Source organism: Hyla sarda, chromosome 1, assembly GCF_029499605.1.
Source record: "Hyla sarda isolate aHylSar1 chromosome 1, aHylSar1.hap1, whole genome shotgun sequence".
Taxonomy (NCBI): domain Eukaryota; kingdom Metazoa; phylum Chordata; class Amphibia; order Anura; family Hylidae; genus Hyla; species Hyla sarda.
In genome coordinates, this window is record NC_079189.1 from 18747312 (window position 1) to 18773690 (window position 26379).

The window sequence follows — 26379 nt, forward strand, 5'->3', positions numbered from 1 at the left end:
ACGTTCAGCTCTGCTATAACTGTATATACTAAAACCAGCGCACGTGGGGGAAGTGTTTTGCGGTGTAAATGGTTTGTATGGCGCTACACAGGTTGTTCACCAGCCTCGGAGGCTGCACTTAGGCTTGGAGCCCCTCCAGGCAAGGTTTTATCGGTAGTCTCAGACCGCAGTGCCAATAAAAACTGCAACAATATCATTTGAAGTAAGTAGAACAGCAAGGATGGCGAAGAACCAATTACTAATCTTATTAAATGGACTCTCTGAGAGAAGAAACAAAGGTTACAATTCAGCCGCAGTTATACAACACAGCGCAGAGATTAGCCAGGAATAAGCAAAGCAGAAATCAGCTTCAATGGCTAAGACCAGAGATCCCTCAGGACCTGGAACCGGCCACAATCTGCAGTCTTTAAGAGCAACGCCAGTCACTACTAATAGTAACATCAATAATGCAGGACCCATGTACTGCCCTCTATGTACTGGAGTAGATATTCATGTACAGATCCCAATATAATTTACTGTAATACTTCCTGATATGTTCAAGAATATAACTACTATAATACTGCTCCCTGTATACAAGAATATAACTACTATAATACTGCCTCCTATATACAAGAATATAACTACTATAATACTGCTCCTATATACAAGAATCTAACTACTATAATACAGCTCCTATATACAAGAATATAACTACTATAATACTGCCTCCTATATACAAGAATATAACTACTATAATACTGCTCCTATATACAAGAACATAACTACTATAATACTGCTCCTATATACAAGAATATAACTGCTATAATACTGCCCCTATATACAAGAATATACCTACTATAATACTGCTCCTATATACAAGAATATAACTACTATAATACTGCCCCTATATACAAGAATATAACTACTATAATACTGCTCCTATATACAAGAACATAACTACTATAATGCTGCCTCTATAATGCTCCTGTCTGACTGAAGTCTTGCACCTGTCTTCTTGTTCAACAGTTTGCCCAGTACGCAGAGATTGTGCACTTCACCCTCCCCGATGGAACAGTGCGTAGCGGTCAAGTCCTAGAGGTTGTAGGACTGAAAGCCATTGTCCAGGTAACAGATTTGTGGCACCATTGACTCTCTGGTCTCCTAATCCCTGCAGTTTCCTATCTGTCTGTAGGTCCATAATGCTTCTCCTCCACCTTCTCATCCCATTCTCTTCCCTGTTGTAGTTTTCCTCAATTCCATGACTGTCTTCACTAGATCCATCATGTCCGCTCCATCTTGTTGTACACCTCCAGCAGTTCCTTATGACCTCTTCTGGTTTCTCATTGAAGCCATCGCTCCCATATGGGAGAGATGGCTTCAATGATGAACCAGAAGATGTCATATGGAAGTTTTGGAGGCCTACAGAAAAAGTAGAGCGCAGGATAGCAGAACCGAGACAGAGAGGGCTTGACGGATCTAGTGGAGACAAAACTTCCAGCATGCCTGCTCCATCTTGTTGTACACCTCTAGCAGTTCCATATGACATTTTCTGGTTCCTCATTGAAGCAATCTCTCCTGGATGGGAGATATGGCTTCAATGAGGAACCAGAAGAGTTCATATGGAAGTTTAAGAGGCCTACAGAAAAAGTAGAGAACAGGATAGCAGAACCGAGACAGAGAGGGCTTGACGGATCTAGTGGAGACAAAACTTCCAGCATGCCTGCTCCGTCTTGTTGTACACCTCCCAGCAGTTCCATATGACCTCATATGAAGCCGGGAGAGATGGCTTCAATGAGGAACCAGAAGAGGTTAAATGAAAGTTTTGGAGGCCTACAGAAAAAGTAGAGCGCAGGATAGCAGAACCGAGACAGAGAGGGCTTGACGGATCTAGTGGAGACAAAACTTCCAGCATGCCTGCTCCGTCTTGTTGTACACCTCCAGCAGTTCCTTATGACCTCTTCTGGTTCCTCATTGAAGCCATTTCTCCCATACGGGAGAAATGGCGTCAATGAGGAACCAGAAGAGGTCATATGGAAGTTTTGGAGGCCTACAGAAAAAGTAGAGATCAATATAGCAGAACCGAGACGGAGCATGCTTGACGGATCTAGTGGAAACAAAACTTCCACTATGCCCGCTCCGTCTTGTTGTACACCTCTAGCAGTTCCATATGACCTCTTCTGGTTCCCATACAGGAGAGATGGCTTCAATGATTAACCAGAAGAGGCCATATGGAAGTTTTGGAGGCCGACAGAAAAAGTAGAGAGCAGTATAGCAGAACCGAGACGGAGCGGACATGATGGATCTAGTAGAGACAAAACTTCCAGCATCCCTGCTCCGTCTTGTTGTACACCTCCAGCAGTTCCATATGACCTCTTTTGGTTCCTCATTGAAGCAATCTCCCACATAGCGAGAGAGAAGGCTTCAATGAGGAACCAGAAGAGGTCATACTGTACGGAACTGCTGGAGTTGTACAACAAGACGGAGCAGGCATAATGGATCTAGTGGAGACAGTCATGGAATTGGGAAAACTACAACAGGGAAGAGAATGGGATGAGAACGTGGAGGAAAAGCAATATGGACCTACAGACAGATGAAAAGGAACCGTTATCCTTCTATCTCCCCCACATCCGTCTCCCATCTACTCTTTCTCCACTACCTCCATGTCCATCCTACCCTCACCACCACCACAGGCCCATCAAGCCAATTTGCACCGGTTTCCTCTTCTCCTTCTCTATTGACCCACCTCCAGTTTTGTATTGTACAGTACACACCAGTGTTAGGACATCCTGTTCTCCATTGACAACCAGACCATCAGTCGTGGCCACTGGAAGTAACAATGGTCTCCCTGAAGGTAGAGTATGGCCAAGGATCTTGATCTTGGGTCCATAAAGGACTAAGGGAATATCCTGGTCTCTTTGAGCCTTTCTCAGGGTCAAAGTAAAAAAAAGCTGGATAGAAGGTAGACAATTTAAAGGGGTACTCTAGTGGAATTTTTTTTTTTTTTTTTAAATCAACTGGTGCCAGAAAGTTTAAAAGATTTGTAAATTACTTTTATTTAAAAATCTTAATCCTTCCAGTACTTATCAGATGATGTATGCTTCACAAGAAGTTATTTTCTTTTTGAATTTCCTTTCTGTCTGACCACAGTGCTCTCTGCTGACACCTTTGTCCATGTCAGGAACTGTCCAGAGCAGAAAAGGTTAGCTCTGGGGATTTTCTCCTGCTCTGGACAGTTCCTGAAATGGACAGAGGTGTCAGCAGAGAGCACTGTGGTCAGACAGAAAGGAAATTCAAAAAGAAAAGAACTTCCTGTGAAGCATACATCAGCTGATAAGTACTGAAAGGATTAAGATTTTAAAATGGAAGTAATTTACCAATCTGTTTAACTTTCTGGCACCAATTGATTTAAAAAAAAAAAATGTTTCCAATGGAGTACCCCTTTAAAGATCAGCCTACACATTAGACTAAAGTCAGTCAAACATGCCGATTTCAGCTGGATCGGCCAACCATCTAATGTGTATGGGGGCCTCCTAAATCAACCCAGGAGAAAAAAGGGTCTGGTAGATGGATTTCAACCTACTAGACCATATTGTTCTTTAGGAAGATAAGAAGACACCAAAGTAGTCACATTGACAACACATGCACACTCGGTCCAGACGAGTGTAAATGTATTCACTAGGATAGTTTCTGCTAAAATTTATTGCCAAATAAAAGGGGTACTCCGCTGGAAATTTATTATTTTTTTTAAATCAACTGGTGCCAGAAAGTTATACAGATTTGTAAACTACTTCCATAAAAAAAAAATCTTAGTCCTTCCAGTACTTATCAGCTGCTCTATGCTCTACAGGAAGTTCTTTTCTTTTTTAATTTCCTTTCTGTCTGACCACAGTGCTCTCTGCTGACACCTTTGTCCATGTCAGGAATTGTCCAGAGTAGAAACAAATCCCCATAAAAATCCTTTCCTGCTCTGGACAGTTCCTGCCAGAGACAGAGGTGTCAGCAGAGAGCACTGTTGACAGGCTGGAAAGAACTTTACAAATTCCTGTACTAAATCTGTAGCATACAGCAACTGATAAGTACTGGAAGGGTTACATTTTTTAATAGAAGCAATTTACAAATATGTTTAACTTTCTGGCACCAGTTGATTAACAAAAAAAAAAAAAAATAATAATAATTCCAGTGGAGTACCCCTTTAAGAGTTCCAAGAAGGGGTCAAAGCTGGTGAAGGACTTCTGCTAATGGGAACAGTGCTCCTTCTGTGGAAAAAGTGCAGGAACTCCGTTCCCATGTGTTCCTGCAGGACTTTAGCCCTGGGTTCCAAGTCCATTTGACCTATTAAATGCTGGTTGTTGGAGCTTTCTATATGAATTTTGGCCCAAGGGTAGATCGTCTTGGTGCTCGTACTGGGGAACCTGTAACTGGTCACACACCTTAGAGAGAAGTCCTTAGGACTGTATAATACCATGTGGACTATGGGACTACGTGTATGGCTCCTGTGTAGGACAGGAATGACCAGGAGAATAGAAGGAAGGTCCTGACTGATCTCCGCTTTATATATCCAAGGTGGACGGCACTACTGACCTGTGCACAACCCTCCTGGCCAGCTGCCAATCCTCGCTCATTTAATTCCAGCGAGACCTTCCCAGTGCCCTCCTAATCCCATTAGAGAGTCAGCCCCAGAGCCGAGCGGGCAGCAGCTTAGAGTCACACACAGGCACGGCCCTCTGCAGATGTGCCGCAGAACATTCCGGGGCCACACTCATCTAATTAAAGCAGCGGTCCGGAGGTTAATTTGGACAAATGGTGTCAGATATTGTACCAATCACCGGGCACAGCCCGCCCTTCATTCCATCCGGCAGAGTCCATCATGCTGAGGGGGACTCTATCATACACCAAAGGGGTGGAAGAGAAAGAAGTCAAAATAGTAATAAGATAAGAAGTCCATGAAACATCCTACTATAATCTATTATGTATCCCATAAGTGACTCCACCCCTCACATTATATATACAGTATCTCCCATAAGTGACTCCACCCCTCACATTATATATACAGTATATCCCATAAGAGAGTCCACCCCTCACATTATATATACAGTATCTCCCATAAGTGACTCCACCCCTCACATTATATATACAGTATCTCCCATAAGTGACTCCACCCCTCACATTATATACAGTATATCCCATAAGTGACTCCACCCCTCACATTATATATACAGTATCTCCCATAAGTGACTCCACCCCTCACATTATATATACAGTATATCCCATAAGTGAGTCCACCCCTCACATTATATATACAGTATATCCCATAAGTGACTCCACCCCTCACATTATATACAGTATATCCCATAAGTGACTCCACCCCTCACATTATATATACAGTATATCCCATAAGTGACTCCACCCCGCACATTATATATAGTATCTCCCATAAGTGAGTCCACCCCTCACATTATATATACAGTATATCCCATAAGTGAGTCCACCCCTCACATTATATATACAGTATATCCCATAAGTGACTCCACCCCGCATATTATATATAGTATCTCCCATAAGTAAGTCCACCCCTCACATTATATATACAGTATATCCCATAAGTGACTCCACCCCGCACATTATATATACAGTATATCCCATAAGTGACTCCACCCCGCACATTATATATACAGTATCTCCAATAAGTGACTCCACCCCTCACATTATATATACAGTATATCCCATAAGAGAGTCCACCCCTCACATTATATATATAGTATATCCCATAAGTGAGTCCACCCCTCACATTATATACAGTATCTCCCATAAGTGACTCCACCCCTCACATTATATATACAGTATATCCCATAAGTGACTCCACCCCTCACATTATATATACAGTATATCCCATAAGTGACTCCACCCCGCACATTATATATAGTATCTCCCATAAGTGAGTCCACCCCTCACATTATATATACAGTATATCCCATAAGTGACTCCACCCCTCACATTATATACAGTATATCCCATAAGTGACTCCACCCCTCACATTATATATATAGTATATCCCATAAGAGAGTCCACCCCTCACATTATATACAGTATATCCCAGACTGCCTGGACAAACCTGTAACCTGAGTTTCTTAACATACCTTCTCCCGCTCTGAAATAACGACACAACACATAATTAACCTTTTAAGTGGGCTGGGTGGTGGTCACAGCTCATTTATTTAACATTAAATATATATCCAAAACTGTAATAAATATAAAACTGCATAGCAGCAATCGTGAACTCAGCAACTTGCCGAAGTACTGCTTCATCCGAAGCAGTATGCCCCGCTGTCTCCACAGCGTGCATGCAATGCCTTCGGCACCTAAAATCCAAACCACATTATATCTCACGCCACAGAAGGAGCCCGTGTACTTCTACACGGAGCTCCGACCCCCACTCAACACAAACAGGGCCTGTTCAACTCCATCTTGCAGGCCAGAAAGGAAAATGTCCAGCCCAATGTCATTAAGGTGGACACCATCGCTAATCATGAACCTCCGGTTATCCCCCTCTAGCTCCATGTGTCTGACCACCACCCCACCCTTGGACCGGACAAACCTCGCCATACGCGAGTTAACCAGACGGCGTGACCGTTCAATGGCCTCTGCATCCCTGGCACCCTGCCACTTGACCCTTGGGACAATCTCCGACCATACCAACACCATCTCAGAGAAAAAAACCCCGAGCCTCTCCACGTCCGCCTTCATGATGGTGATCAATTCAGGGACCCTGGTAAAACACAGATCATTGCCACCCGCGTGGACCACCAGCACCACACCAGACCGCATCCTACCGGAAATATTCACTGCTTCCGACAGCACTTGAGGCCACTTCATACCCGGAATACCCCGCCATTGGGCATCGACCTGATGAAAACCCAGCGATCTCCCTCCCGGACGGCAAGCTGCCCGCTGCGCCGCCCGGTGGATATAAGAATGGCCCAGAAACACCACCGTAGGCACCGAAGGATCTGAAAGGAAAAATACATTAAAGCAGCAATTCTGGACGTACATAACCAGCATAACACACAGAGCGCCACCGCCCAATGCGCTGAATATCGGACACGGACAAGCCAGCCCGCGACGCCTCAGTAGCCGCCCCAATCCGAAAGGAATGCGTTCCAAATTCGGAAGGGGGGGCCCCAGCCCACTGCAAACATCGCTTAAAAATTGTCTGGAATTGGTAGCGGGATAAAGGCAAACCATCAGAATGCGTAAAAAATTGAACACCCGACACCCGAACCAATAAATACTCCGCGACCGCCCGCACAGGGCAGGCAGGGCCATCCACTGATTGCAGACGAATCCAGGCTCCCTGACCCACCTGATCGGTTTTCGAACGGCGGATACGTAGCTGCAAAACCCCATTAGAGGAGACCACATCATCAAAAAGCAAACCGCCAGGACCCCGTTTAGAGGAAGGAACCAATTCCCCTACCCGCAAGGCCCCGAAAAAAGCAACACAAAAAGCGGCGGAGTAAAGCGTAGCCTCAAAATTGGAAGTACAGCAGCTGACTGACGCCTGCAGCAGCGAGACAAGTAAAGGGTACGACACCGGACGACGCAAGTCCTTGCGAACCTGTGTGCGCTGCCAACCCTTCAACGACTGTTGAATCAAAAAACGTTTGGTAATGTCTTCCCACCCCAGCAGCCGAAAATAAAAACTGACCCCCGCCAGCCTGCGCTGAGCCACTAGAGCAGAAAAGTTAGCAGAGCGCAAGGAAAGTAAGTAGTCCACAGTAACCTCTAATCTCAAACGCGGGCACTCCGCCACATTTCGACCAGACACCAACAAACACCACTCATTCCACGCCTTACCGTGCCCGGTCCATGTGGAGGCCGCCATCGAGGACTCCAGCAGTGGCATCAATCTCCGGTCACTAGGCCCCAAACCAAAGGAGGGCACGATCGACCCTCCAGCTCTGCCGTCGGGCACAATCTCCTGAAGTCCTGGAACTGAAAACGAGACAAAGCATCAGCAATGACGTTATCAACACCCGGGACATGTCGTGCCCGGAACCAAATATTGTATTCCAAACAACGAAGAACCAAATGTCGTAAAAGCGACAACACGGGCAGAGAGGAAGAAGATAGACCATTAATGCAATGTACACACTAGAATTGTCTGTCCAAAAACAAACCCTCTGATCACGGAAACGACTGCTCCACAGTTCCACAGCAACTATGATGGGAAACAATTCCAACAGGGCCAAATTGCGACACCAGCCCTTCTCCTCCCAATCCGATGGCCACGCCTCCGCACACCACTCACCAGCAAAGAAAGCTCCAAAACCGGCGGACCCCGCAGCATCAGTAAATAGCTGCAGTTCGCCGCTACACACTTCCTCCGCCTGCCAACAAGTATGGCCGTTGTAACACCGAAGAAATTCCCGCCACACCAGAAGATCCGATCTCAGACAACGAGATATGCGGATGCGGTGACCAGGGAGGGCAACCCCCTTTGTAGACATTGACAATCGCCTAGAAAAAACCCTACCCATCGGCATCACGCGACAGGCAAAAACCAGATGACCCAACAGCACCTGCATCTGTCGGAGTGTAACCTTTTTCGCTTCACAAAAACATTCAACCCACTGCAACATAACTTCTAACTTAGCAGAGGGCAAGCGAAACTCCATAGCCACAGAGTCTATTTCAATGCCTAAAAAAGACATAACAGTGGTCGGCCCCTCAGTCTTATCCACTGATAACGGCACACCAAAACGCTGCATCAGAAATCGAAAAGTATTCAACAAAAAACCACACCTGGAAGAACCGGCAGGGGCAAAAAAAAAAAATCATCCAGATAATGAATCACTGAAGAGCAGCCCGTCTCCAGACGTACCACCCACTCCAAGAATGTGCTAAACATCTCAAAGTAGTGGCACGAAATCGAACAACCCATGGGCAAGCACACATCGTAATAGAATTCGCCATCCACACGGCACCCCAACAAATGAAAGCACTCCGGGTGCACTGGCAACAGCCGAAAAGCCGATTCAATATCGGACCGCGCCACGCACAAGGGCCACTGCCCTGTCAAAAGACACATAGGAAACCGAGGAATCCTCCTTCGGAATCCCATCGTTAACAGAAGAGCCTTTAGGGTAAGACAGATGATGAATGAGCCGAAATTTTCCGGCCTCCTTCTTAGGTACAACCCCCAATGGGGAAACCCTAAACATAGATAGGGGGGTGAACTAAACGGGCCCATGAATCGCCCCAAAGCCACTTCCTTTCCTATCTTGTCCCTCAACACCTCCGGATGTTCTCTAGCAGATTTCAAATTATCTGGAAATTCCTCAACCGCTGAATACAAAACAAAAGGGATAAAAAACCCGTCAGTGAAACCATCCCTCAAAACCTGAGCACACTCCTTATTGGGGTACCACTCTAACCACGGGGACATCGCGGACACGCTCACCGGCGTCCTTCCCCTCAGCCGAGGCAGCGGGACGCCCCTGGTGTTTTGAAGCCCGCGGACAACGCGCTGCGGCGTGACCACCTCCGCAAGCGGAGCACTCGTGCTTGTATTTGCACAGATTGAGGAACTTACAATGTCCCTCATTGAATAACCAGCAGGCGCCGGGTCGCCGCACGGCCACTGACCCTGGGGTCCCAGCTGGACCAGCGGCCCCGGACTGAAAGGGGGACCCCTTCTGGGCCATCATCAAGCGCAACCATACATCGGTTGCCTTCACGCCCCAGCCAACGTCAGGGGTTAAAGCCAAACGGCGACGAAACTCCTCGTCATAACGCCACCAGGCCGTACCCCCATGCGACTTGTACGCATTATAAACTGAGTCCATATAAATGAAGAGCTCCGAACAGCGTTCAGGATGCTTCTCACCCATAATACAACCCAAAACAGAAAAAGCCTGCACCCAATTCCCCATAGTCTTAGCCACCTTTGGTCTGACAGGAAACGCTTTTTCAGGCTGAGGCCTACGTTCCTTATCTATGGTGTGCTGATCCATCGACACTAAAGACCACAAATCCACATATTGGTTCCCCCAAATCTTCTCCTTCACAGACAATTCAACATGAGACCCAAGGGGGCTGACACCACAGAAAAACGACTCCTTATGCACCCCCGCCCTTACCGGGGAAACCTTCCTGCCCGAGGTCGCTGGACCAGCCTGCGAACCCTCCAACCTGGCCAAAACCGCTTTCAGGGTAGGCAACAATTCTGAACCCGCATCACCCCAAACCCCAGCAAAGTTGAACTCACCCGTCCGCGCAGGAACTACCGGAGGAGTTGAAGATGGGTCGCTCTGCGGCACAGGAACCGGATCCACACGCTCCACAGGCGCAGGGGTAGCCACAGCACTGGGCTGATCCACTTCACGTGACGACAGACGAGCAGGTCTGGGCTTGCGCCTCCGGCCCGACCGCCTGTGTGACCTCCTGTCCGGGCTGAAGGAGCTCCAGGAACTCTCCCCCGAGGAAAAGGGCGAACGCCAGCGGGAGGAACGGGACCTGCGGGACCGAGCCCTGCTCCTAGACTCCCGGCGACAACGTCTACCGCACCCATGGTGGGACACAGCGGTTCTGCTCCTGCGGGAGCGGCCAGAACCCCGGGAGGATGATCTAGAATAACGCCCCCGGGACCGTCTCACAGACCCAGAATCTACACGGTCACGCGGTGGTTGGCTGACTACAGGTGCCGGCAGTAGTGCAACAGCCGGCAATTGTGGGGGTGGGGGAGGGGGAGGTGGTATGGAGTTCGGACCTAAACTGGGAGCTGAGGGCAAAGGCAGTGCAGGAGTTAAAAATTGTGACTGGGTAGGAGGTAATAACGGGCCCTGCACCCCCCCAACAGCATCAGCTGCCTCCTCAAATAAAGGTAAAATATCCTGGTCCATTGAGCTGGAACCGGAAGGCAAAATGGGGACACTATGTGCAGCTCCTACAGAGCTGCACCCTGCCATTGGCAAGCTAATCTGGCCCAACACCGTGGGAGGTGTACCAGGCACCTCATCCGCCGACGAGGACGCCTGTGACATGTGGGAAGCCTGGGTGCCCATTACCCGGGGGAGAGATACAGCACTGCAGCCGTCCTCACTAAGAATGCGCCGGGAAGTGGAAACTCCGGCGGCCGGAAGGGGCGGAGCTACCGCCCGACACCTCACCGCAGCGCCACTACTGTGAGAGGCCCGGGCAGTCGCTGTCGTGCGCGCTACGTCCCTACCCCGACGGCTGGACAGGTGAGGGGGACTCGGACTAAGTCGGGAGGGAGGGCGGGTCTGTCGGCCAGTGCGGCGTCCGAGCGAGGCGGACACAGACGCTGTCGGCCCTGTAACCGGAGTCGGCATTGAGATAGCCGAAGATACAGGCCGAAGGGGGATACCAGGAGCCGGGGAACGCACAGCAGCAGCGTCCCCGAGCTCAGCTAATATACGGGGGACAAGGGAGGCATCAGCCAACACCCGCTCCCGGAAAGTCAACCAAAACTGTTCGTCAGCCATCCCGGGGGATGCTCTCACCTCAAGATGCTGGAGAACAAGAGGGAGAGCATCCGGGGAGGCAGACCTGATATAGACTGAGGGGCGTATCTATCCCCAAAAACCCCTCCCTAGGGACCAGAGTGGGAGGGATTCCTGCCCCTGTATGCCTCTTAACCCCTTCCGCCGCATGCAGTCAGGGTTACCTATGCCTATGCGGCCAGGTAACCTACATAAGAGAGTCCACCCCTCACATTATATATACAGTATATCCCATAAGTGAGTCCACCCCTCACATTATATACAGTATATCCCATAAGTGACTCCACCCCTCACATTATATATACTGTATATCCCATAAGTGACTCCACCCCGCACATTATATATACAGTATATCCCATAAGTGACTCCACCCCTCACATCATATATATACAGTATATCCCATAAGTGACTCCACCCCTCACATTATATATACAGTATATCCCATAAGTGACTCCACCCCTCACATTATATATACAGTATATCCCATAAGTGACTCCACCCCTCACATTATAAACAGTATATCCCATAAGAGAGTCCACCCCTCACATTATATATAGTATATCCCATAAGTGACTCCACCCCTCACATTATATATACAGTATATCCCATAAGTGACTCCACCCCTCACATTATATATACAGTATCTCCCATAAGTGACTCCACCCCTCACATTATATATACAGTATATACCATAAGTGACTCCACCCCTCACATTATATATACAGTATATCCCATAAGTGACTCCACCCCTCACATTATATATACAGTATATCCCATAAGTGACTCCACCCCTCACATTATATATACAGTATATCCCATAAGTGACTCCACCCCTCACATTATACATACAGTATATCCCATAAGTGACTCCACCCCTCACATTATATATACAGTATATCCCATAAGTGACTCCACCCCTCACATTATATATACTGTATATCCCATAAGTGACTCCACCCCTCACATTATATATACAGTATATCCCATAAGTGACTCCACCCCTCACATTATATATACAGTATCTCCCATAAGTGAGTCCACCCCTCACATTATCTATACAGTATATCCCATAAGTGACTCCACCCCTCACATTATATATACAGTATATACCATAAGTGACTCCACCCCTCACATTATATATACAGTATATCCCATAAGTGACTCCACCCCTCACATTATATATACAGTATATCCCATAAGTGACTCCACCCCTCACATTATATATACAGTATATACCATAAGTGACTCCACCCCTCACATTATATATACAGTATATCCCATAAGTGACTCCACCCCTCACATTATATATACAGTATATCCCATAAGTGAGTCCACCCCTCACATTATATACAGTATATCCCATAAGTGACTCCACCCCTCACATTATATATACAGTATATCCCATAAGTGAGTCCACCCCTCACATTATATACAGTATATCCCATAAGTGACTCCACCCCTCACATTATATATACAGTATATACCATAAGTGAGTCCACCCCTCACATTATATATACAGTATATACCATAAGAGACCCCACCCCTCACATTATATATACATTATATCCCATAAGTGATTCCACCCCTCACATTATATATAGTATATCCCATAAGTGACTCCACCCCTCACATTATATACAGTATATCCCATAAGTGAGTCCACCCCTCACATTATATATACAGTATATCCCATAAGTGACTCCACCCCTCACATTATATATACAGTATATCCCATAAGTGACTCCACCCCTCACATTATATATACAGTATATCCCATAAGTGACTCCACCCCTCACATTATATACAGTATATCCCATAAGTGACTCCACCCCTCACATTATATATACAGTATATCCCATAAGTGACTCCACCCCTCACATTATATATACAGTATATCCCATAAGTGACTCCACCCCTCACATTATATATCCAGTATATCCCATAAGTAAGTCCACCCCTCACATTATATATACAGTATATCCCATAAGTAAGTCCACCCCTCACATTATATATACAGTATATCCCATAAGTAAGTCCATCCCTCACATTATATATACAGTATCTCCCATAAGTGACTTCACCCCTCACATTATATATACAGTATATCTCATCAGTGAGTCCACCCCTCACATTATATACAGTATATCCCATAAGTGACTCCACCCCTCACATTATATACAGTATATCCCATAAGTGAGTCCACCCCTCACATTATATATACAGTATATCCCATAAGTGACTCCACCCCTCACATTATATATACAGTATCTCCCATAAGTGACTCCACCCCTCACATTATATATACAGTATATACCATAAGTGACTCCACCCCTCACATTATATATACAGTATATCCCATAAGTGACTCCACCCCTCACATTATATATACAGTATATCCCATAAGTGACTCCACCCCTCACATTATATATACAGTATATCCCATAAGTGACTCCACCCCTCACATTATACATACAGTATATCCCATAAGTGACTCCACCCCTCACATTATATATACAGTATATCCCATAAGTGACTCCACCCCTCACATTATATATACTGTATATCCCATAAGTGACTCCACCCCTCACATTATATATACAGTATATCCCATAAGTGACTCCACCCCTCACATTATATATACAGTATCTCCCATAAGTGAGTCCACCCCTCACATTATCTATACAGTATATCCCATAAGTGACTCCACCCCTCACATTATATATACAGTATATACCATAAGTGACTCCACCCCTCACATTATATATACAGTATATCCCATAAGTGACTCCACCCCTCACATTATATATACAGTATATCCCATAAGTGACTCCACCCCTCACATTATATATACAGTATATACCATAAGTGACTCCACCCCTCACATTATATATACAGTATATCCCATAAGTGACTCCACCCCTCACATTATATATACAGTATATCCCATAAGTGAGTCCACCCCTCACATTATATAGAGTATATCCCATAAGTGACTCCACCCCTCACATTATATATACAGTATATCCCATAAGTGAGTCCACCCCTCACATTATATACAGTATATCCCATAAGTGACTCCACCCCTCACATTATATATACAGTATATACCATAAGTGAGTCCACCCCTCACATTATATATACAGTATATACCATAAGAGACCCCACCCCTCACATTATATATACATTATATCCCATAAGTGATTCCACCCCTCACATTATATATAGTATATCCCATAAGTGACTCCACCCCTCACATTATATACAGTATATCCCATAAGTGAGTCCACCCCTCACATTATATATACAGTATATCCCATAAGTGACTCCACCCCTCACATTATATATACAGTATATCCCATAAGTGACTCCACCCCTCACATTATATATACAGTATATCCCATAAGTGACTCCACCCCTCACATTATATACAGTATATCCCATAAGTGACTCCACCCCTCACATTATATATACAGTATATCCCATAAGTGACTCCACCCCTCACATTATATATACAGTATATCCCATAAGTGACTCCACCCCTCACATTATATATCCAGTATATCCCATAAGTAAGTCCACCCCTCACATTATATATACAGTATATCCCATAAGTAAGTCCACCCCTCACATTATATATACAGTATATCCCATAAGTAAGTCCATCCCTCACATTATATATACAGTATCTCCCATAAGTGACTTCACCCCTCACATTATATATACAGTATATCTCATCAGTGAGTCCACCCCTCACATTATATACAGTATATCCCATAAGTGACTCCACCCCTCACATTATATACAGTATATCCCATAAGTGAGTCCACCCCTCACATTATATATACAGTATATCCCATAAGTGACTCCACCCCTCACATTATATATACAGTATATCCCATAAGTGACTCCACCCCTCACATTATATACAGTATATCCCATAAGTGACTCCACCCCTCACATTATATACAGTATCTCCCATAAGTGACTCCACCCCTCACATTATATACAGTATCTCCCATAAGTGACTCCACCCCTCACATTATATATACAGCATCTCCCATAAGTGAGTCGACCCCTCACATTATATATACAGTATATCCCATAAGTGACTCCACCCCACACATTATATATACAGTATATCCCATAAGTGAGTCCACCCCTCACATTATATATACAGTATATCCCATAAGTGACTCCACCCCGCACATTATAAATACAGTATATCCCATAAGTGACTCCACCCCTCACATTATATATATACAGTATATCCCATAAGTGACTCTACCCCTCACATTATATATACAGTATATCCCATAAGTGTTTCCCCCCTCACATTATATATACAGTATATCCATTAAGTGACTCCACCCCTCACATTATATACAGTATATCCCATAAGAGAGTCCACCCCTCACATTATATATAGTATATCCCATAAGTGACTCCACCCCTCACATTATATATACAGTATATCCCATAAGTGACTCCACCCCTCACATTATATATACAGTATATCCCATAAGTGACTCCACCCCTCACATTATATATACAGTATATCCCATAAGTGACTCCACCCCTCACATTATATATACAGTATATCCCATAAGTGACTCCACCCCTCACATTATATATACAGTATATACCATAAGTGACTCCACCCCTCACATTATATATACAGTATATCCCATAAGTGACTCCACCCCTCACATTATATATACAGTATATCCCATAAGTGACTCCACCCCTCACATTATATATACAGTATATCCCATAAGTGACTCCACCCCTCACATTATATATACAATATCTCCCATAAGTGAGTCCACCCCTCACATTATATATACAGTATATCCCATAAGTGACTCCACCCTTCGAATTATATATACAGTATATACCATAAGTGACTCCACCCCTCACATTATATATACAGTATATCCCATAAGTGAGTCCACACCTCACATTATATATACAGTATATACCATAAGTGACTCCACCCCTCACATTATATATACAGTATATCCCATAAGTGAGTCCACCCCTCACATTATATATACAGTATATACCATAAGTGACTCCACCCCTCACATTATATATACAGTATCTCCCATAAGTGAGTCCACCCCTCACATTATATATACAGTATATCCCATAAGTGACTCCACCCCTCACATTATATATACAGTATATCCCATAAGTGACTCCACCCCTCACATTATATATATAGTATATACCATAAGTGACTCCACCCCTCACATTATATATACAGTATATCCCATAAATGACTCCACCCCTCACATTATATGTACAGTATATACCATAAGTGACTCCACCTCTCACATTATATATACAGTATATCCCATAAGTGACTCCACCCCTCACATTATATATACAGTATATACCATAAGTGAGTCCACCCCTCACATTATATATACAGTATATACCATAAGAGACCCCACCCCTCACATTATATATACATTATATCCCATAAGTGACTCCACCCCTCACATTATATACAGTATATCCCATAAGTGACTCCACCCCTCACATTATATATACAGTATATACCATAAGTGACTCCACCCCTCACATTATATATACAGTATATCCCATAAGTGAGTCCACCCCTCACATTATATATACAGTATATACCATAAGTGACTCCACCCCTCACATTATATATACAGTATATCCCATAAGTGAGTCCACCCCTCACATTATATATACAGTATATACCATAAGTGACTCCACCCCTCACATTATATATACAGTATCTCCCATAAGTGAGTCCACCCCTCACATTATATATACAGTATCTCCCATAAGTGACTCCACCCCTCACATTATATATACAGTATATCCCATAAGTGACTCCACCCCTCACATTATATATATAGTATATACCATAAGTGACTCCACCCCTCACATTATATATACAGTATATCCCATAAGTGACTCCACCCCTCACATTATATATACAGTATATACCATAAGTGACTCCACCTCTCACATTATATATACAGTATATCCCATAAGTGAGTCCACCCCTCACATTATATATACAGTATATACCATAAGTGAGTCCACCCCTCACATTATATATACAGTATATACCATAAGAGACCCCACCCCTCACATTATATATACATTATATCCCATAAGTGACTCCACCCCTCACATTATATACAGTATCTCCCATAAGTGACTCCACCCCTCACATTATATACAGTATATCCCATAAGTGAGTCCACCCCTCACATTATATATACAGTATATCCCATAAGTGACTCCACCCCTCACATTATATATACAGTATATCCCATAAGTGACTCCACCCCTCACATTATATATACAGTATATCCCATAAGTGACTCCACCCCTCACATTATATACAGTATCTCCCATAAGTGACTCCACCCCTCACATTATATACAGCATATCCCATAAGTGAGTCCACCCCTCACATTATATATACAGTATATCCCATAAGTGACTCCACCCCTCACATTATATATACAGTATATCCCATAAGTAAGTCCACCCCTCACATTATATATACAGTATCTCCCATAAGTGACTTCACCCCTCACATTATATATACAGTATATCTCATAAGTGAGTCCACCCCTCACATTATATATACAGTATATCCCATAAGTGACTCCACTTCTCACATTATATACAGTATATCCCATAAGTGACTCCACCCCTCACATTATATACAGTATATCCCATAAGTGACTCCACCCCTCACATTATATACAGTATATCCCATAAGTGACTCCACCCCTCACAGTATATACAGTATCTCCCATAAGTGACTCCACCCCTCACATTATATGCAGTATATCCCATAAGTGAGTCCACCCCTCACATTATATATACAGTATATCCCATAAGTGACTCCACCCCTCACATTATATATACAGTATATCCCATAAGTGACTCCACCCCTCACATTATATATACAGTATATCCCATAAGTAAGTCCACCCCTCACATTATATATACAGTATCTCCCATAAGTGACTTCACCCCTCACATTATATATACAGTATATACCATAAGTGACTGCACCCCTCACATTATATACAGTATATCCCATAAGTGACTCCACCCCTCACATTATATACAGTATATCCCATAAGTGAGTCCACCCCTCACATTATATATACAGTATCTCCCATAAGTGACTCCACCCCTCACATTATATATACAGTATCTCCCATAAGTGAGCCCACCCCTCACATTATATATACAGTATATCCCATAAGTGACTCCACCCCTCACATTATATATACAGTATATCCCATAAGTGACTCCACCCCTCACATTATATACAGTATATCCCATAAGTGACTCCACCCCTCACAGTATATACAGTATCTCCCATAAGTGACTCCACCCCTCACATTATATATACAGCATCTCCCATAAGTGAGTCCACCCCTCACATTATATATACAGTATATCCCATAAGTGACTCCACCCCTCACATTATTTATACAGTATATCCCCTAACTGAGTCCACCCCTCACATTATATATACAGTATATCCCATAAGTGACTCCACCCCTCACATTATATATACAGTATCTCCCATAAGTGACTCCACCCCTCACATTATATATACAGTATATCCCATAAGTGACTCCACCCCTCACATTATATATACAGTATATCCCATAAGTGACTCCACCCCTTACATTATATATACAGTATATCCCATAAGTGACTCCACTTCTCACATTATATATACAGTATATCCCATAAGTGACGCCACCCCTCACATTATATATACAGTATATCCCATAAGTGACTCCACCCCTCACATTATATACAGTATATCCCATAAGTGACTCCACCCCTCACAGTATATACAGTATCTCCCATAAGTGACTCCACCCCTCACATTATATATACAGCATCTCCCATAAGTGAGTCCACCCCTCACATTATATATACAGTATATCCCATAAGTGACTCCACCCCACACATTATATATACAGTATATCCCATAACTGAGTCCACCCCTCACATTATATATACAGTATATCCCATAAGTGACTCCACCCCTCACATTATATATACAGTATATCCCATAAGTGACTCCACCCCTCACATTATATACAGTATATCCCATAAGTGAGTCCACCCCTCACATTATATACAGTATATCCCATAAGTGAGTCCACCCCTCACATTATATACAGTATATCCCATAAGTGACTCCTCCCCTCACATTATATATACAGTATATCCCATAAGTGACTCCACCCCTCACATTATATATACAGTATATCCCATAAGTGACTCCACCCCTCACATTATATACAGTATATCCCATAAGTGAGTCCACCCCTCACATTATATACAGTATATCCCATAAGTGAGTCCACCCCTCACATTATATATACAGTATATCCCAAAAGTGAGTCCACCCCTCACATTATATATACAGTATATCCCATAAGTGACTCCACCCCTCACATTATATATACAGTATATCCCATAAGTGACTCCACCCCTCACATTATATATACAGTATATCCCATAAGTGACTCCACCCCTCACATTATATATAGTATATCCCATAACTGAGTCCACCCCTCACATTATATATACAGTATCTCCCATAAGTGACTCCACCCCTTACATTATATATACAGTATATCCCATAAGTGACTCCACCCCTCACATTATATATACAGTATATCCCATAAGTGACTCCACCCCTCACATTACATGTATAGTATATCCCATAAGTGACTCCACCCCTCACATTATATATACAGTATATCCCATAAGTGACTCCACCCCTCACATTATATACAGTATCTCCCATAAGTGAGTCCACCCCTCACATTATATATACAGTATATCTCATAAGTGAGTCCACCCCTCACATTATATATACAGTATCTCCCATAAGTGAGTCCACCCCTCACATTATATATACAGTATATCCCATAAGTGACTCCACCCCTCACATTATATATACAGTATATCCCATAAGTGACTCCACCCCTCACATTATATATACAGTATCTCCCATAAGTGACTCCACCCCTCACATTATATATACAGTATCTCCCATAAGTGAGTCCACCCCTCACATTATATATACAGTATATACCATAAGTGACTCCACCCCTCACAGTATATACAGTATATCCCATAAGTGACTCCACCCCTCACATTATATATACAGTATATACCATAAGTGAGTCCACCCCTCACATTATATATACAGTATATACCATCAGTGACTCCACCCTTCACATTATATATACAGTATATCCCATAAGTGACTCCACCCTTCACATTATATATACAGTATCTCCCAAAAGTGACTCCACCCCTCACATTATATATACGGTATATCCCATAAGTGACTCCACCCCTCACATTATATATACAGTATCTCCCATAAGTGACTCCACCCCTCACATTATATATACAGTATATCCCATAAGTGAGTCCACCCCGCACATTATATATAGTATCTCCCATAAGTGAGTCCACCCCTCATGTTATATATATAGTATCTCCCATAAGTGAGTCCACCCCTCACATTATATATACAGTATATACCATAAGTGAGTCCACCCCTCACATTATATATACAGTATATCCCATAAGTGAGTCCACCCCTCACATTATATACAGTATATCCCATAAGTGACTCCACCCCTCACATTATATACAGTATCTCCCATAAGTGACTCCACCCCTCACATTATATACAGTATCTCCCATAAGTGATTCCACCGCTCACATTATAAATACAGTATATCCCATAAGTGACTCCACCCCTCACATTATATATACAGTATATCCCATAAGTGACTCAACCCCTCACATTATATATAGTATATCCCATAAGTGACTCCACCCCTCACATTATATATATATATACAGTATATCCCATAAGTGACTCCACCCCTCACATTATATATACAGTATATCCCATAAGTGACTCCACCCCTCACATTATATATACAGTATATCCCATAAGTGACTCCACCCCTCACATTATATATACAGTATCTCCCATAAGTGAGTCCACCCCTCACATTATATATACAGTATATCACATAAGTGAGTCCACCCATCACATTATATATACAGTATCTCCCATAAGTGACTCCACCCCTCACATTATATACAGTATATCCCATAAGTGACTCCACCCCTCACATTATATATACAGTATATCCCATAAGAGAGTCCACCCCTCACATTATATATACAGTATATCCCATAAGTGAGTCCACCCCTCACATTATATATACAGTATATCCCATAAGTGACTCCACCCCTCACATTATATATAGTATATCCCATAAGTGACTCCACCCCTCACATTATATATACAGTATATCCCATAAGTGACTCCACCCCTCACATTATATACAGTATATCCCATAAGTGACTCCACCCCTCACATTATATATATAGTATCTCCCATAAGTGAGTCCACCCCTCACATTATATATACAGTATATCCCATAAGTGACTCCACCCCTCACATTATATATACAGTATATACCATAAGTGAGTCCACCCCTCACATTATATATACAGTATATCCCATAAGTGAGTCCACCCCTCACATTATATACAGTATATCCCATAAGTGACTCCACCCCTCACATTATATACAGTATCTCCCATAAGTGATTCCACCCCTCACATTATATATACAGTATATCCCATAAGTGAGTCCACCCCTCACATTATATATACAGTATATCCCATAACTGAGTCCACCCCTCACATTATATATACAGTATATCCCATAAGTGACTCCACCCCTCACATTATATATACAGTATATCCCATAAGTGAGTCCACCCCTCACATTATATATACAGTATATCACATAAGTGAGTCCACCCCTCACATTATATATACAGTATATCCCATAACTGAGTCCACCCCTCACATTATATATACAGTATATCCCATAAGTGAGTCTACCCCTCACATTATATATACAGTATATCACATAAGTGAGTCCACCCCTCACATTATATATACAGTATATCCCATAAGTGACTCCACCCCTCACATTATATACAGTATATCCCGTAAGTGACTCCACCCCTCACATTATATATACAGTATATCCCATAAGAGAGTCCACCCCTCACATAATATATACAGTATCTCCCATAAGTGACTCCACCCCTCACATTATATACAGTATATCCCATAAGTGACTCCACCCCTCACATTATATATACAGTATATCCCATAAGAGAGTCCACCCCTCACATTATATATACAGTATATCCCATAAGTGAGTCCACCCCTCACATTATATATACAGTATATCCCATAAGTGAGTCTACCCCTCACATTATATATACAGTATATCACATAAGTGAGTCCACCCCTCACATTATATATACAGTATATCCCATAAGTGACTCCACCCCTCACATTATATACAGTATATCCCGTAAGTGACTCCACCCCTCACATTATATATACAGTATATCCCATAAGTGACTCCACCCCTCACATTATATACAGTATCTCCCATAAGTGATTCCACCCCTCACATTATATATACAGTATATCCCATAAGTGAGTCCACCCCTCACATAATATACAGTATTTCCATAAGTGAGTCCACCCCTCACATTATATATACAGTATATCCCATAAGTGACTCCACCCCTCACATTATATATACAGTATCTCCCATAAGTGACTCCACCCCTCACATTATATATACAGTATCTCCCATAAGTGAGTCCACCCCTCACATTATATACAGTATCTCCATAAGTGAGTCCACCCCTCACATTATATATACAGTATCTCCCATAAGTGAGTCCACCCCTCACATTATATATACAGTATATCCCATAAGTGAGTCCACCCCTCACATTATATACAGTATCTCCCATAAGTGATTCCACCCCTCACATTATATACAGTATATCCCATAAGTGACTCCACCCCTCACATTATATACAGTATCTCCCATAAGTGATTCCACCCCTCACATTATATACAGTATATCCCATGTGACTCCACCCCTCACATTATATACAGTATATCCCATAAGTGACTCCACCCCTCACATTATATATACAGTATCTCCCATAAGTGACTCCACCCCTCACATTATATACAGTATATCCCATAAGTGAGTCCACCCATCACATTATATACAGTATCTCCCATAAGTGACTCCACCCCTCACATTATATATACAGAATATCCCATAAGTGACTCCACCCCTCACATTATATACAGTACATCCCATAAGTGAGTCCACCCCTCACATTATATACAGTATATCCCATAAGTGACTCCACCCCTCACATTATATATACAGTATATCCCATAACTGAGTCCACCCCTCACATTATATATACAGTATATCCCATAAGTGACTCCACCCCTCACATTATATATACAGTATCTCCCATAAGTGAGTCCACCCCTCACATTATATATACAGTATATCCCATAACTGAGTCCACCCCTCACATTATATATACAGTATATCCCATAAGTGACTCCACCCCTCACATTATATACAGTATATCCCATAAGTGACTCCACCCCTCACATTATATACAGTATCTCCCATAAGTGAGTCCACCCCTCACATTATATACAGTATATCCCATAAGTGAGTCCACCCCTCACATTATATATACAGTATATCCCATAAGTGAGTCCACCCCTCACATTATATATACAGTATATCCCATAAGTGACTCCACCCCTCACATTATATACAGTATATCCCATAAGTGACTCCATCCCTCACATTATATATACAGTATCTCCCATAAGTGACTCCACCCCTCACATTATATACAGTATATCCCATAAGTGAGTCCACCCATCACATTATATATACAGAATATCCCAAAAGTGACTCCACCCCTCACATTATATACAGTATATCCCATAAGTGAGTCCACCCCTCACATTATATACAGTATATCCCATAAGTGACTCCACCCCTCACATTATATATACAGTATATCCCATAAGTGACTCCACCCCTCACATTATATACAGTATATCCCATAAGTGACTCCACCCCTCACATTATATATACAATATCTCCCATAAGTGAGTCCATCCCTCACATTATATATACAGTATATCCCATAAGTGACTCCATCCCTCACATTATATATACAGTATATCCCATAAGTGAGTCCACCCCTCACATTATATATACAGTATATCCCATAAGTGAGTCCACCCCTCACATTATATATACAGTATATCCCATAAGTGAGTCCACCCCTCACATTATATATACAGTATATTCCATAAGTGAGTCCACCCCTCACATTATATATACAGTATATCCCATAAGTGACTCCACCCCTCACATTATATACAGTATATCCCATAAGTGACTCCACCCCTCACATTATATACAGTATATCCCATAAGTGACTCCATCCCTCACATTATATATACAGTATATCCCATAAGTGACTCCATCCCTCACATTATATATACAGTATATCCCATAAGTGAGTCCACCCCTCACATTATATATACAATATATCCCATAAGTGAGTCCACCACTCACATTATATATACAGTATATCCCATAAGTGACTCCACCCCTCACATTATATATACAGTATCTCCCATAAGTGAGTCCACCCCTCACATTCTATACAGTATATCCCATAAGTGATTCCACCCCTCACATTATATACAGTATATCCCATAAGTGACTCCACCCCTCACATTATATACAGTATATCCCATAAGTGACTCCACCCCTCACATTATATATACAGTATATCCCATAAGTGACTCCACCCCTCACATTATATATACAGTATCTCCCATAAGTGAGTCCTCCCCTCACATTATATATACAGTATATCCCATAAGTGACTCCACCCCTCACATTATATACAGTATATCCCATAAGTGAGTCCACCCCTCACATTATATATACAGTATATCCCATAAGTGACTCCATCCCTCACATTATATATACAGTATATCCCATAAGTGAGTCCACCCCTCACATTATATATACAGTATCTCCCATAAGAGAGTCCACCCCTCACATTATATACAGTATATCCCATAAGTGAGTCCACCCCTCACATTATATATACAGTATCTCCCATAAGTGAGTCCACCCCTCACATTATATATACAGTATCTCCCATAAGTGACTCCACCCCTCACATTATATATACAGTATATCCCATAAGTGACTCCACCCCTCACATTATATATATAGTATATACCATAAGTGACTCCACCCCTCACATTATATATACAGTATATCCCATAAGTGACTCCACCCCTCACATTATATATACAGTATATACCATAAGTGACTCCACCTCTCACATTATATATACAGTATATCCCATAAGTGAGTCCACCCCTCACATTATATATACAGTATATACCATAAGTGAGTCCACCCCTCACATTATATATACAGTATATACCATAAGAGACCCCACCCCTCACATTATATATACATTATATCCCATAAGTGACTCCACCCCTCACATTATATACAGTATCTCCCATAAGTGACTCCACCCCTCACATTATATACAGTATATCCCATAAGTGAGTCCACCCCTCACATTATATATACAGTATATCCCATAAGTGACTCCACCCCTCACATTATATATACAGTATATCCCATAAGTGACTCCACCCCTCACATTATATATACAGTATATCCCATAAGTGACTCCACCCCTCACATTATATACAGTATCTCCCATAAGTGACTCCACCCCTCACATTATATACAGTATATCCCATAAGTGAGTCCACCCCTCACATTATATATACAGTATATCCCATAAGTGACTCCACCCCTCACATTATATATACAGTA

General features: G+C 42.8%; 1 protein-coding gene across 1 annotated transcript in view; it reads left to right on the forward strand.

Moving 5' to 3' along the window:
* The window catches only part of ATP6V1B1 (ATPase H+ transporting V1 subunit B1), a gene marked incomplete at its 3' end in the record, with an annotated part of 125234 nt that overhangs the window by 57877 nt on the left and 40978 nt on the right, over positions 1-26379 (forward strand). The window contains 1 exon segment of the mRNA XM_056552912.1: positions 1006-1104. Within this exon segment, the coding sequence (XP_056408887.1) occupies positions 1006-1104 (99 nt within the window).